The sequence below is a fragment of the Pteropus vampyrus genome, unplaced genomic scaffold, assembly GCF_000151845.1.
Source record: "Pteropus vampyrus isolate Shadow unplaced genomic scaffold, Pvam_2.0 Scaffold78, whole genome shotgun sequence".
NCBI lineage: Eukaryota > Metazoa > Chordata > Mammalia > Chiroptera > Pteropodidae > Pteropus > Pteropus vampyrus.
The window spans coordinates 1,763,052-1,777,514 of NW_011888859.1; the positions used below are offsets into that span (position 1 = coordinate 1,763,052).

General features: G+C 37.5%; 1 protein-coding gene across 1 annotated transcript in view; it reads right to left on the reverse strand.

Moving 5' to 3' along the window:
• Window positions 1–14,463, reverse strand: part of LOC111741446 (nesprin-1-like) — a 137,943-nt gene that overhangs the window by 113,864 nt on the left and 9,616 nt on the right. Inside the window, exons 5-7 of the mRNA XM_023532163.1 lie at window positions 10,636–10,827; window positions 2,555–2,686; window positions 1,493–1,602 (exon numbers count right to left, since the gene is read on the reverse strand). Of these exons, the coding sequence (XP_023387931.1) occupies window positions 1,493–1,602; window positions 2,555–2,686; window positions 10,636–10,827 (434 nt within the window). The remainder of the gene's footprint in view (window positions 1–1,492; window positions 1,603–2,554; window positions 2,687–10,635; window positions 10,828–14,463) is intronic.

Below are 14,463 nucleotides of genomic sequence, written 5' to 3' on the forward strand. Positions count from 1 at the left end.
TTCTTTTAAATGGATATTTATTAGTTCTATCAAATTTTTTGCTGCTTTTTGTTTTATTTTTCTTTCCTTGAATGCCTTCCTATTTCCTATATATTCTGTCATAATATGTCTATTGCATTTGATTTCTCCCTGTCATTTTGCCCCTGGAATTCTTAAGTGTGTGTATATATATATATGTGTGTGTGTGTATACAGATACACACACACACACACACACACACTCAATTCTGCTGTCATATGTCAGCAACATATGTTAGCATTTATTAAACAGAAAAAAATGGAAGAAAATCTCCAAATATGCCCTCTCCAAAGTTAGTTTTGATAATCTACATTTTATTCTGTTCTTACCCACACATACACTACACATTCGATTTTATATCACATATGTACTTAATATCACAGATACATTTTCTGATGATGTCATAGAAACTTTTGTTAAGATTACCAATGTATAAAATTTTTCTTAGGCTTTTTTTTTATACTAGTGGGCATTTCTACCTTTTCAATTATTTGGTATCATAAATAATATTTCAAAAATTATCTTTAGAATATGTATTTCTTCCCTCAGGTTATTTCCTCTACATAAGTGTTCAGAAGTAAGAACTGGAGCCAATAGAGTTAGAGCGATTTGCCATATTACCTACAGTTGCCAAAGGAAACTACTAAATCATAACCCTTAGCAATATAGGGACACAGGTTTCACTGAAACTTCTTTTTTCAGTGTTTTAGATGTGAAAGAAAGTTTTCCTGTACATCCTCTCAGTTGACATTCACAGCTTCCACAACCCTTCTGTGATGAAGGTAGTCAATTATCATTCTAATTCTACAGAGGAGCAAACCAAGGCTCAGAGCTCAGTGACTCATCCGTGGGGATAACTGTAGAACTAGACTAAAACCCAGACTAAAAAGACAGGGATTCTTCCACTCTGCTGCGGTTCCTTTTCCTTCCAACCTAAACCAAAATCTTCGACTTGAAAATTCTCCAACTTCCTTAACTTTTCTTTTAACACTTTACTTTTCTGAGTGTAAGACGCCAAACCACGACTCAAAGCTCAATGACTTTGCAGGTAGGAATTATAGAAATAGATCATCGAGAAAAATCAAGATATTTAGGGGAAGATAAGCTCTTGTAAAAAAAAATAAATAAAAAAGGTTTTGCTGTTAGAAACATCATGGACCTAATTTTAAAATGTATTTCTTATTTGACTTTGAAGAATGAACTCATAAGTAATCTTCTCTGGACAGATATATCGAGCACACTGGAAAGAGGGCAAACGAGTTAGCCATCATAATTACTAGCTATGCTCATCCTGTGCAACAAAATGTTCAAAATGCAAGTAAATTTAATACAAAGAGAAAACAAAATGATTAAAATGTTACAGATGTTTAAAATAAAATTTTGAGTGAGGTGTTTACATTTCTGTTTACATTTTCTGACTTACTGTCAGAAAAACTGTAAGGGGAAGAGAAAGTTAAGGTGTTTGGAAACATACCCAACGCCACCAGAGGTCTCTGCAGCTGACTGCTGGGTTAGAATCTCCTCTCCACGACTGGCTACTGAACGGAGGAGGCTCTTCTGCTCTGCTAACTCCTGCTCCAGCTCCTGCTCAAGGAAAAGGATGAACGAAAACATCTCCGTTAACTTATGAGCATCATCTATAATTATAGATCTATGTCTACAAAATTCTTAGAAAACTCTTGTAGTAAGTTTTCAAGTTTGCACATTGCATAAAAGGTGTGGTTTAGGTAAATGCTCAAATAGCTCTCTAAAGTACTCTCTAGCTTTTTTGGTTTGATAAAAAGATATCTGAAAAAATCTTGGGTGAAAAAAAAAATCGATGAGAAATGAAAATTTTGCTGGGCAATGGTGCCCTCAAGTGGTACAAAACGGACTTCGATTTTTCAAAGTCAATATTGCCTTGTTCTAGCTCATAGATCCGGGACAGCAGAAGCTCTCGTTAATTCTCCCACTTTATAAATGTGATTATCAATGGATTTGGTTTTACTTTCCCATTATTTATGATAAATGCCTTTATTCTTTGAAAAAAGTAAAATAGTTTAATGTGCCCTATACAAAAAATCAAGGTAGCAAAGGGAAACCATTTTTATTCTTTAGAGCTCATTTGTTTCACTAGGCAAAACTTTCTATCCTATTTTGTGATGGAACCTACTTGAAAGTGGAAAAAAAAATTGCATTTCTTTTAAAAAAAGACTTGTAACTGAGACATCATTTCTTAGAGTCTTTCTGAGGTTTGCATTATATAAAATAGACTCAAATTGGGACAAGTCTGAAAATAAAGTAGGTAACCTTGATAAGGCAGATTATAATTGTTATTCTAATTTTAAAGCTTTTCTTGAAGAATAGACTGTAAAATGACCTATCATTCCAGTGGTCCCAAGTAAGTACACTGAAACAGCTGGGACTAGCTTCTGTCCAGAGAAGAGAAAGGGGCACCCTGTGTATAGTACAGTGGTAACTCAACCTTCTAAAACACTTCTCTCAAGGCATTTGCTTGGCAGACCTGCAGGCTAGAGAGAGGTAGGAAATGCTTTACTTTTTGTTGCTGGAGACTGCTCTGTCGCTGGTGGGCCCACGTGGTGCGAGCTTGGGCCAGCCATTCCTGGACACCGGGGCTCTGAGTGGCAGTTGGGTCAACATCATTCTCCTCCTTCTCTTGTGCTGTTCCCTGCTTTTAACGAGGCAGAAATCAAGCGTCATATTACCCACAGGAAAACCTTAACCGAAGCAGAGTGACAAGTACTTTAGTGTGGTCTGTGTAATACCAACGTGGCTCCATTTGGATAATAATAATAATAATAAAAATGGTAACACAAAACCCATCGAATTTATGGCCTTTGCAGGAGGGAGACTAATCAATAGATGATTATACTCAGAACTGTTTAAGGAGGAAACTGCCTAGTTAGAGGCAAGGCTTTTTAGCTGACTGATGTGGTCACCAGATGTTATTCAAAATTTTTTTACAAGAATATAGTAACTCTAAATCTCACTTCCTTTACTGTTACCACCAGGACCAGACCCATCTGCTGCAACTGCTGGCTTTGATAAAGGTTGCTAAAGAAGACAAAGTCATTAATTATTACCTCAGCAAGAATGGACCCTTCCTGCTTGATTATGCTGCTGAAATTTCAAGGGCCCTAACATACTGATATCAGCATGGAATTAGTTCTGAACGAGAGCCTTACTGTTCACGTATGTGCACATGTCAAATGAAAAAAAATTGCACAACTTTAATATAACTCATTCACTAAATACTTATTAGGCACCCACTGTCTGTCAGTCAGTCCCTGTTCTAGGCACTGGGGATACTTTGCAAGGAGACAGACAAGGGCCCTGCTGGGGAGACAGACAATAAACCAACAAGATAAGGTAAGACGATGATAAGAGCGACAGAGAACAGGAAACTAGATGATGGGACAGAGAGTGATAGGGAAGGGTTTCCAAGACTAGGCATCTTCAGAGGAGATAACTGCCCTGGGTAATGAATGAGAAACCGCAGCCTGGCACAGACGTGGGGGAGGGCCCCGCAGGCCTGGGGAACCGCTGGAGCAAAGCCTGTTGGGGGCAGAGGCTTGGCCTCCCACACAGAGCGACTACAGTGGAGGGGCCGGTGTGGCTGGAGCACAGGGGCCAGAGAAGCGGGGCATCTTGTAGACTGGTGCCACAGAGGAGTCGTCCTGCCATCTAGTTCCAGAGCTGCTGTTACTGTGCTCTATTCTTCATCACCCAATGTGACCCAGCCGCTTCAGCTCATCTGGCTTGACTGCCCATAAAAACCCTTCTGTTCCTTTAAGTTTCAGAAATTTACACTAACTATTACAGGGAAATGGATGGGGTCTGTTTAGCCTTCTGTCTTATTCATTAGAATGTCATAATGAAATTTAAAATGTCTGAGATAATGTTGAGATAATGCCCTTGGCAGCATTGGCATTGGTGCTTGAAAGTAAATGAACCGAAAGAAACCATGAAACCTACAGGTAATATGGTCCTCTCAGACTCTGGGCCACCTTAGCTCACAAGTGCTTCCTTTCCCTTAAGACGATCCAGCCTCCCAGCCAGAGAATGGGTGTAGGTAGGAAAATGGAGGTGCCATTGGCCAAGAATATACTATCTGCACTCGGCAGGACCTTCAGAACGAGTGATCAGTGACACCGAGTTTGGGATACTCCCCACTCCTCCAGGAATGCCTCCCTCAGAAACACAGAGATTTCCTGAAGGTGGGTGGTGTGGGGTGGATGAACCCTCTTCCAGGACGGACGCCCATAAGTTTCTACATGAAACAGATTCTCTCCCAACTCAAAATGCACCCAGATCTTCTGGCAAGGATGAAATCGCAGGTCGACAGGGGCCTGTAGAGAATGACCCCAGAAGAAATCAGTGCATGAGACTGGAAGTTGTCCCCAGTCAGAGCCGCTCCAGCTGGTGAAACAGTGGCCATGGCCTTGACCTACTGACTCTCTTTCGTGGGATCCAGTCACCTCCCCTCTGCTCCACTCCCCAGCAAAGGTTTGTTTGCAGAGCCCCCACCTGAAGACTCACATGGGAACTTCTCAGCACTGCCTTGCCCCTCCAGGCAGGTTACTTCTGTCTGACTAAGAGCTCTCCTTCCAAATTCTTCACACCAAATTTGTGCTTGGAAAACAGACAATTGCAGTGTTGGGTCTTAAGGACAGCTTACCCACTCTTACATGCACAGGCACAGGCTCAGATTCTGAGACTTAAAAGTCTACGAAGGCGAGTCATGTTTGACTCACTGAATCCACAGCTTTAGAGAAAAAGAAATTAATGCGGCATCAAAAGTGGAAGGCTAGTATGTATTTTCTAGGTGAGTAGGTTGGTTTTTAATTTAGTGAATTTTTCTGACTGATTTAGTCATTTTGAAACATGACACTTGGACCACAGGAAACAAAAGGATTAAGAATCCAGCTCAGATTTCATCCCCTTCTCGGGATGAGAAGGCACTGAGGGAGGAAATGAAATAATAATTACTCTCTCTGAGGTCTGATAACAGTTTTCTCCCCTGACTAGGAAGTACAGTGACTTCTGTCCCCAGAATCCTCCTTGGGTGGAGCTATATAAGCTGTTTATTTTGGAAATACTAGAACAGTAATCACTTTTGCCAGGAACATTCTTTGGAAGATTAGTGAGGATTGGGGAACGCTAAATGTGACATAAAACATTTATTTATAAAACATTTCATTATTTATATAGGGCTAAGTCTCTGCTCCATGGATGGATAATAATGTGTGAAAGTAACCTAAACTTTTATGAAGAAAGATACAAGGTAATTCAAGAGATATTATTATATGCAAGTATGTGTCCCTTCATGTACAGAAGAAATCTGTTGGGTGGGGCGGGGGAGAGAAACTAAAGAGATTGAGTGTTCATTGATATGAATGGAAGTCCAATTAGTTAGAAAAGAATGGCTTTAAAAGATATCATTTTATAGATAAGTAACACTGTGAAAGGATGTACTTAAGGCCATACACAACCTAGGAAGGTATCCCAACTCTCCTGAATCATGCAAATCCCACGAATGTCTACATTCCAAGGAAGATTTTTTTCCTCCAATTAATTTCTGATTAACTCCGAATTTTCTACATGAAGAGAAATGATCCTTTTCATGGCAACAACATAAACAGGGCTACTTTTAGTCCTAGAGTTAGAAAAATAATCTCTTCGAAAAGTTCTGATTATTAAAAAAAAAAAAAAAACTATCAAAATGTATATGTTGGAAACTCATTGAAGATGAAAGAGGATGAAATTCTTAAATGTTTTAAAAATAAATGATGACCAGGTTCAATGCAGTAAAACATTACCACATTTTCCTCGCTCTTGCAAGCGGAATCAAGACTTCCCTCGATCTGAGAAATTTCTGTAGCCACAGCCAGATCTGCCGCTGCAGGAGCAGGGCAGCTGCTGTCAGCGTGCTCAGGCCAGCCCTGACCAGTCTCAAACCTGGCCTTCGAGCCCGTCAGGAATTCCTGGGCTCCCAAAGAATGCGATGTGCAAACTGTTAATTGTCGTTATTAATGATTATACTCACTGTGATTTGAGCACTTAACTGAGAGCATTACTTGCATTAAAATCCTCGGAATTTTTTAAAGTTAAATACTCTAATTATCCCTATTTCATGGATGAGAAAACAGATTTATAAGAAAGGTGAGGGAAGTTCAAGGATCTCGCCCCAGGTCACAGAGTTACTAACTGGTGGGACCAAGCTGGGGGAGACTTGAGGACAGTGGTTTCAAAGTGACAGCCCAAGGACCGAGGCTGGCTTCTGGATATGCTTTGTTTGTCACATAAATGATTTTAAAATTTTAGAATTAAGTGTCATTGTTTCAAAATTGGGAGATTTTAGATAGAAATCCCAAATTCCTTTTTCTGGAAGATCTAGCATTGCCGCCTGCAAATTTTTGTATGAGCAATAGCTGGAGCTGGGTAGCAGCTGCTTCTCTGACAGAGACCAGCTCGCGAGGTCCTGACTAGGCCTGCTCCACTCGTTTGTAATCCCTCCCCAGGCCCTGAGGCCTTGGAATCTGCCCTACCTGTTTAATCCCTATCTATGCCTGTGTGTCAGGCTGTCCCTTCCATTCCTACCTGCCTCTAGGGTAAGGGTACAACTAGAACTTTATAAGTGAGAACTATCCCAGATATTAAACCTTGAAGTCTTTTCCTTTGTTTTGCTTTCTTTGGAGATTAATTAAATTCATTCACACACTACCATTTTGGCAGGAGGGTGGGGATGCATTAGATTGATAATGCCTTTTAATAAAACTAAGGGAGTTAATATATAATTTTACAGTTTGAAAATCATCCTAGTTTTCTTCAATTTTTAACGCTTTTTGTTTTAATTCATAAAGTCAGATTGAGTGTGAATCTTAACGTCTGTAAATTTAAGGTGAAAACTTGTATTTTGTCTCTATTTGCATTTATTTCTCCAATAGTGAGTCCAAATATCTTTTCATTGGTTCATTGGCCATTTGTATTTCTTTTCTTTTGAATTATCTTATCATATTTTTTATCCATATTTTTATTAGGTGACCTTTTCTTATTGATTTATGAATGATTTGTGGAAATGAAGAATATTAATTACTTGTGTGAATTTCAGAGTTTCTTCCCCATTTGTCCATGTCTTTTAATTTGGTTAATACTTTTCTGGTCATACAGAACTTTTAAATTTTTTGTGTAGTACTTTTAAAGAAATTAAAGTTCTGGTAAAGACTCCATCTTAAGGTTTTGTTTGGTTTTGTTTTTTAAATACCCACATATCCAGAACTTTTCAGGTTTAATTTTTATATTTAAATTTTTGATCCACCTGTGACATATTTTTTTTTCTAATAAAGAATGAGATAGAAAATCCAGGTTATTATATGTCAAGTGGATCACCTACTTTATTATTATTTGCATTGTGAATCATATTTTATCCACTGTTTTGAAATGCCACATCATTTATCAAATTCCCTTATATACTGTAGCCTCCTTCTGGAATATTTATTCTGTTTAATTTTTTGTTCATCCATTTATTGTGCCAATACCAAAGTATTTTAATTATAATATTGTATTTTAATATATGATAAAACTCCTTAGTTCCTTATAAATCTTCATTTTCAGAATATTATGGTTATTTCATGTTTATTTTATTCCATGTAAGCCTCATATCATTTTGTCACATTCAAAAAATATACAGGTCATATTTTAGTTGAGAAAAACTTATGCACTATTAGAAGAAGAACTGATATCTTTAAAATATTGTAGTCTTATCTAAAAATAAAGTTTCTCTCTCAATTTTTTCACATTTTTGGTATTATCAGTTAGGTTTTAAAATGTTTGTTAAAATTCCAAATATTTCATATTTTGTTGGTATTATAGATGGGAAATTATCATATATTATTTCTCTAACTTTTTTTTGATTCTCTATTTTATCTTTTTACTAAGCCAGTCATCTTATTAAATCCTTCCAATGCTTCTAATAGTTGCTGTAGATTAGGTTTGATGTTTCAGATCACATAATCACACAATTGGCAAAGAAGTGAAAATATGTAGTTTAGTCTAAAAAAAATCACCATTACACTGAGAAAATAGACAAAATCACAGTGAACGTCCATTAAGTCTCCACCACGATATTTGCGCCCTGGCTCCTGCCAGCATCTGCACTCAGATACAGGTGTCTCCCTCCCTCCTGATACTGTACTTCTAAGACCACACCCTCCTCGTTGATCCTACCTTCTCCCTCCTGCAGAAGAAAATTGTTTTGGCATTCTCACTTTTTTAACATCAATTTTTCCTCTACTGAGTTATTTCCATCTACATGGAAACATGTCATTATTCTTCTGATCTTAAGACGAAGCGGATTTCTCTTGACCCACTTGGTATAGCTAATTCCCTTCCTCTGCTCCCCTCTGCAGCGAGACTCCTGTGTTACCTACACTGCCCGGCTCCCACGTCTCTCCTCGCCGTCTCGCTTTTATTTCAGAGTGCCTTCTGCCTCTACTCTGCCACTGAAACAGAGCTGCACGTGGCTAAACCCAGTGGTCAGGTGTCAGTCCTCATCTTACCTCACTGATCTTCAAGTGGCTTTGAGGAAGCAAAATCTCAGTCCTCCTCCCACTTCCCTGGTTTCTCCTTTTTAATCTTTTTCTTTTTCTTTTTTTTTCTTTTTTTTTGGCAGGATCCTCTACATCTTCCAAACTCAACACTGGAGTGTCCCAGGGCTTGGTTCCAGGACCTCCGTCATTATCTCTCCTCACTCCCTTGGTGATCTCATCCAGTCTCCTGCTTTTAAGGGCCACCTACAGGCAGATGACTCCAGTGTACGTTTCCCCCCTGAATTCCAACTATTACTAACATTTTATAGGCATTTCGAACTTAACTTGTCCAAAATTAAACTGCTGGCCTAACTACTCTTTCTCCCCCCAAATCTGTTCCTCAGATACAGCTTCCATCTTCTCAATTATACAGAATCTGAGACGTTTCCATCACTTCTCTCTGCCTCTATACTCTGCCTTATTCCTTCTAACTGGTCCCTCAGCTTCCACCCTGACCCCCTACAGTGGTTGAAATCTGATCTTGTCATTCCTCTGTTCTCAAATACCCCAATGGCTTCCCATTTTCCCCAGGGTAAAAGCCAAAGTCCACATGATGCCTACAACGATGCCTTTGCACCCTGGGTCCCCCGTTACCTGTCTGGCTTCATTTGCCACCACTCTCTGCTTGCTCACTCCGCACTAGCCACACTGGCCTCCTGGACCGCAGCAGAAATGATCCCACCTGGCAGCCTTTGCACGTGCTTTCTCCTGTGCCTGGAACCCGCTCCCTTCACGGTCACGTGATTCACTCCTCCAATGTAATCTTAGGGAGGCTTCTGCGGCCACCCTGCTTAAACTATAAATCTGCCCCCGCCCCCGCTCCTTTCCCTGACTTATGGTATTTCACCTGTAGCTCTTACCACATCTTCTAACTTAGTAGATAGATACTAATATTTTTAAATTGCATTTATTATCTGTCGCCCCCAACCATAATCCTTTGCAGATAGAGATATACAGATGTAGATATAAATAGTTGTTTTTTACACCCCTTCGCTCTGTCTTATAGAATAGTAGTAGCTGGCACATAGTGGATTCTCAATAAATATCTGCTTATTTTGAATAAGATAGTAATAGTAATATCTATTTTGTAGGGACTAAAAAGAACGAAACAGAAATATTGGACAAGAACAGCATGAAAGACGCATGGAGATAAATCTGAGTAAAAGTGTTCTAAAGTTCTTATGTTGATCTGGAGAGAATTAAGATATAAACTTAGAATTTGTTAGATATATATGCTAAGAAGTAGAGGGTAAAAACAAGAAAGAAAAGCATTAAACCACTTAAAACAAGATTAAAAAAGAGAAAGAATAGTAGAAAGAGCAGGAAATAATAGGAAAAAAGTGAGATGATAAAGGTATGAACATATCAGTAATCACAACAAATTTAAATGGACTAAACACACCCTTTAAAGGTTAGAGATTTTCTGATTACATACAACATTTAAAACCAACAAAACATAGCGAAATGTTCTTTAAAAGAAGCAAATCTGAAACTTAAGGATACAGAAAGGGTGACATCAAAGGAAAGTTAAATGATCTACTCCCAAAAGCTCTAGGAATACAAAACAAACATCACTGTAAGGGAAGGTTAAGGTCGCCACATGAGAGCAAATGGTTCAATTCACCTGCAATATACAAGTCTAAAGTTGAGGGCCCTAGTAAAAAAAGTCTGAGTATACCTGAGGAGTAGAATGTAGGAGAAATAAAAGAAAAATATTTAAAATGTTATAGGACATCTTAATTCATGACCTATGTTTAAATGTTTTTTAAAAACTGTGTATTTGCTAGATTCGGGTATTTCTCTTCTTTTCCTACATTATAATCTTCGGGTCTATGGATTTAATTAAACCTTATAAAACCTATTTGAAAAATCTATGTTAAAGTCTGTGTAAAGCGGGCGTGTTCATAAGTACCTGTCATTCCCACCTTTTCTTTTATATGGCACAGGCTCAGAAAAGGCATGCCAGCAGTGCACAAGTATTCAGCGGCACCTGCAGCACTGCCTCGCTGTCAGAGGCTGCAGCCCTCACCTGGATGTTGAGCTGTTTGTCATGCAGTGCTCTCTGCAGCTCCAGGAGGCTCCCCTTGAGGGTTCTCAGCTTCGCTGCCAGCTGCTCAGCCTCATCCTTTCTGCGAGCCTTGCCCTCCAGAAGCAGGTTGTCATTGTGGACCGAGAGCTCCGATAAGGCCACCACCTTCTGCTCAATTTCCACCAGCATGTTCTGGGACAACAGAAATAAAGATGACATTCACACCCTCTGGCAGCCTCTGCAAAGACCGTTTCTCACAGCGAAACGCAACACTTCCTCAAGTCTTCCACCAAAAGAACATGCCTTCATGGGGTTTTTCCCCTAGTTTTCCTATAGCCTTGAAGAATAGTATATGGGTTTTTAAAAATTCCTTGAGCATCTTAATTTTTCTCTTATTTAAGATGAGCTATTATATGATGAAAATCATATTGGAAAAAACACATGGAAAGCCCACTTAACCAACAGATAAAGAGAAAAGACCATGCCTTGGTGTTATCTCAATTATTTTATGATATCACTGTTAGATTGTGATGCTTATGGCTAATAATAGTAAAGACTTTACATGATCGAAACTTTTCTTGTTAATTTTCAAAGGATTCTTTTTCAAAACATTGCTTCTTTGGGTTGACTTTTTATTTTTCTGATCGTTGCTCTTATATCTTTTTATTTATTTATTTACTTTGTTTCTTCTGTGACGTATTTTTAACCTTACATTTCTGAAAGTCTCCCTAAGAATTTTACTTTCACTTTCTGCGACAACTCTCTAGTGCTGCAGGTTTTCTACTAAAATGGAGGCTAATCCAGAGAAGAAGCAAAATTGTCTCCCTTCTTTCAAGGCGAGACTTAACAAAAACTAAAACAAAGCAAAAAAAAAAAAAAAAAAAAATCTAGCAAAACAAATAACACCTGTCTTATTTTCTACAGAAATTATTCTTTTTTTATACTCCTTTCCTCTGAACATTTTCAAATGTACTTTCTAATCTATCGAGTAATTTTCAACCAACTAATTTATTAATGAGAAAATATATTTTATTTCCCTGTACAAAACCAGAACTACTGACATGAACTTCTAAGAAGTATATTTAATCCAAAAAGCTAGAACTAAATGGAAAAGTAAAATTTTTAATGAAATGGGATTTAAAGGATGATATCCTGAAAATTATTTTGGGGAAATTAAAATAATTTTGTGCAGGACTGACTTTTGCAGTAAGCACAGCTGGCACAGTGCTGAGGGTCCATAATATTTTGGGGGGCCCAAGAAATGTCTTAATTGTAATTTCTTTTAAAGTCAGAATGAAAAAATGAATATAATAATAATGAATCCACTCTGGATCATATTAGACTTTGTATCAAAGCACTTATAAAATAAAAATATAAATTTTAGTATTTTTATAGAGGGAGGAGTCCATGGAAGCAAAGCTTTCAGGGCCCCAAAAGTCATAATGTGGCCCTGATTAAGTGTAAAAGCCATACTTATAATTATATAACTGGTTTTGAATTGACAGAAGAAATGTTGTATACTTGTGTAATTCTGTATGCTTCTAGTTTCTAAAAATATTGTCAAAATGCCACTTTAATACTTTGTAAAAATCCTGAAATATATTATCTGAAGTATGGACTTTATGCATAACTATAAAAATAGAGATATCTAAAAAAGGGAGATGTGGGAGTAATGATAAAACATTTCGAAATGCTAGTACATGTGGTAATTTCAAGTGTGAGAAGGAAATGCTAAAAATAGATGTCTCTTTTCAACAAGCAACTTTAGAAAAGATAATATAAAGAACAGAAAACAATAGCAGGTGTTTCTCTATTGTCTACCCTCAAGGCAGACAATAATAGTGCCTTGAATATATGCAAGTTGCCCAAAGAATTTGAAAATCCAAATTGTAATGATCATTATTACAATAAACTTCAAATCATACAAAGAATGACCCAAATGGCATACTATATATTAAGGAAAAAAATAGTGTTCATTAATTTAATTTAAAAATCATTAATTTTTGCATATTTCTTTTGATGCCAAATGGGATAAATATGAAGTCATGCTTCCTGATACTTAACCCTGAAGATTAGGTAGGGTTTTCTAGAGACTTGCTAGTTAGTTAGTTAGTTGTGTGAAGTCTAATATGTTCATCATCATTGAAATTTGATGATTGGCACATGGGAGTTCAATATCTATTCTCTATACTTACATGTGTGTTTGAAATTAACCAAGAGGTAAGAAAATAATATTACGATAAAAATCTTAATGCCAATACTCCTGACATTAATTCCTAGAGACCTCACATCAGAGAAAGGAAATTCTCTGCTCCAAAGGCAACCTCCCTGTGTTTAGTCTGTCTGCCTAGAACTGACTGTTTTTCCAAGTTTTCCAAAAAAGCATATCAGAATTCGAACCAAAACAGCAACAGAGCACCTAGGGACACTTCCCGCTGTATTTACCCACAGTCTGATTCTCTGATACGAATTCTTCTCATTGGCTTTGTATTTCTTTTAGCCTCCGTATATAGACACTATAAGTGTTTTTGTATCTATAGTCTTTTTAAAAAATGTCCCTTAGGAAGTTGAAGATTTTCTAAAGATTAGACATTATTGGTAAAATTTTTCAAAAGACTAAATTCAAGATTGGATTTCATTTAAGTTTTTATAAGGTATTGTTTTTCTGTTCTTTAAATATGTAAAGTATATAGGTTGTGAAAAATCCTGTATCTACATCAAGCCTTTCTTATTACGTTTTCTGTGTGTTTTTACACTTAAAACCGTGCTTTGTGATTTGACATATTCCTTCGAGACCATTTTCATACCTGGCAGTCCACCAGCTGGGCGTCCATGTCCATGGGCTCCTCAGGCGTACCCAGTGCTAGGTCCAGAGTGGCCTTAGTGCTTAAGAGCCAATGGTCCAGCTCATCGACTTCAGAGCGATACCTCTGCAGGGCCTGCTCCTGTCTCTGCTCCTCCAGCTGATCATTTAACTTCTCCTAATGAATTAAGCAGAATGTAACATAGATCACCCGAGGGTAAAATTATTAGACTTCAACACAACAGACCAGTGGTTCTCAGCTCTGGCTGCACATCAGAACAAACTGAAATAATACTTATGCTTGGGCCGCATACTAGAACAGTAAATTAGAATTTTTGGAGGTGAGTCTCAAGATTAGTATTTTTTTAAAAGCTAGTATTTTTTAAATCCTATGATTTTAATGTGCACCTAGAATTGAAACGTTCTTAAGTGACATAGTTGCAGGACCAGGCAGATCATGTGAATGATGGAAATCAATCAAAGATTAGAACAAAACAATGGCATAAGACAGCTGGTAAATGGCAGCAGGTACTTGACCTTGGTGCTGGGGAAACTGTAGGGAGTGGTGAAGACTGCGGCAAACTTGAAGGACATATGGTCCACCTAAAAAGGCAGCATGATGCCGTTTTAGGCAATTCATTCCTGCAAGAAGAGGTGGCCCAGTGTTACTGGTTTCTTGAATGAAGACAGGAATTCAATGTTTTTGTTTAGATCTCTGGAATTTGTTCAATGATGGCAAATAATTTACATTTTAAAAAAATATCCAGGCCAATCATTTTATTTTGAAACTCCACAAGGGATTTATAGAGTAACTGGGGACAATATTATAAATTAAAAATTTAATTCTTAAGGTACTCTAAATATCTTAAAATTTAGTTTATGAATAATTTACTATTTTTAAAATCAAACTTTTAAAAAATAGTTAAAAATAAAGATTAAACAGAGCAGACACGTCGCTTTTAAATTTCTCTCAAACGAGAAATAGACAAATATCTGATTTGACTAATCTTATAATAGGCATAATA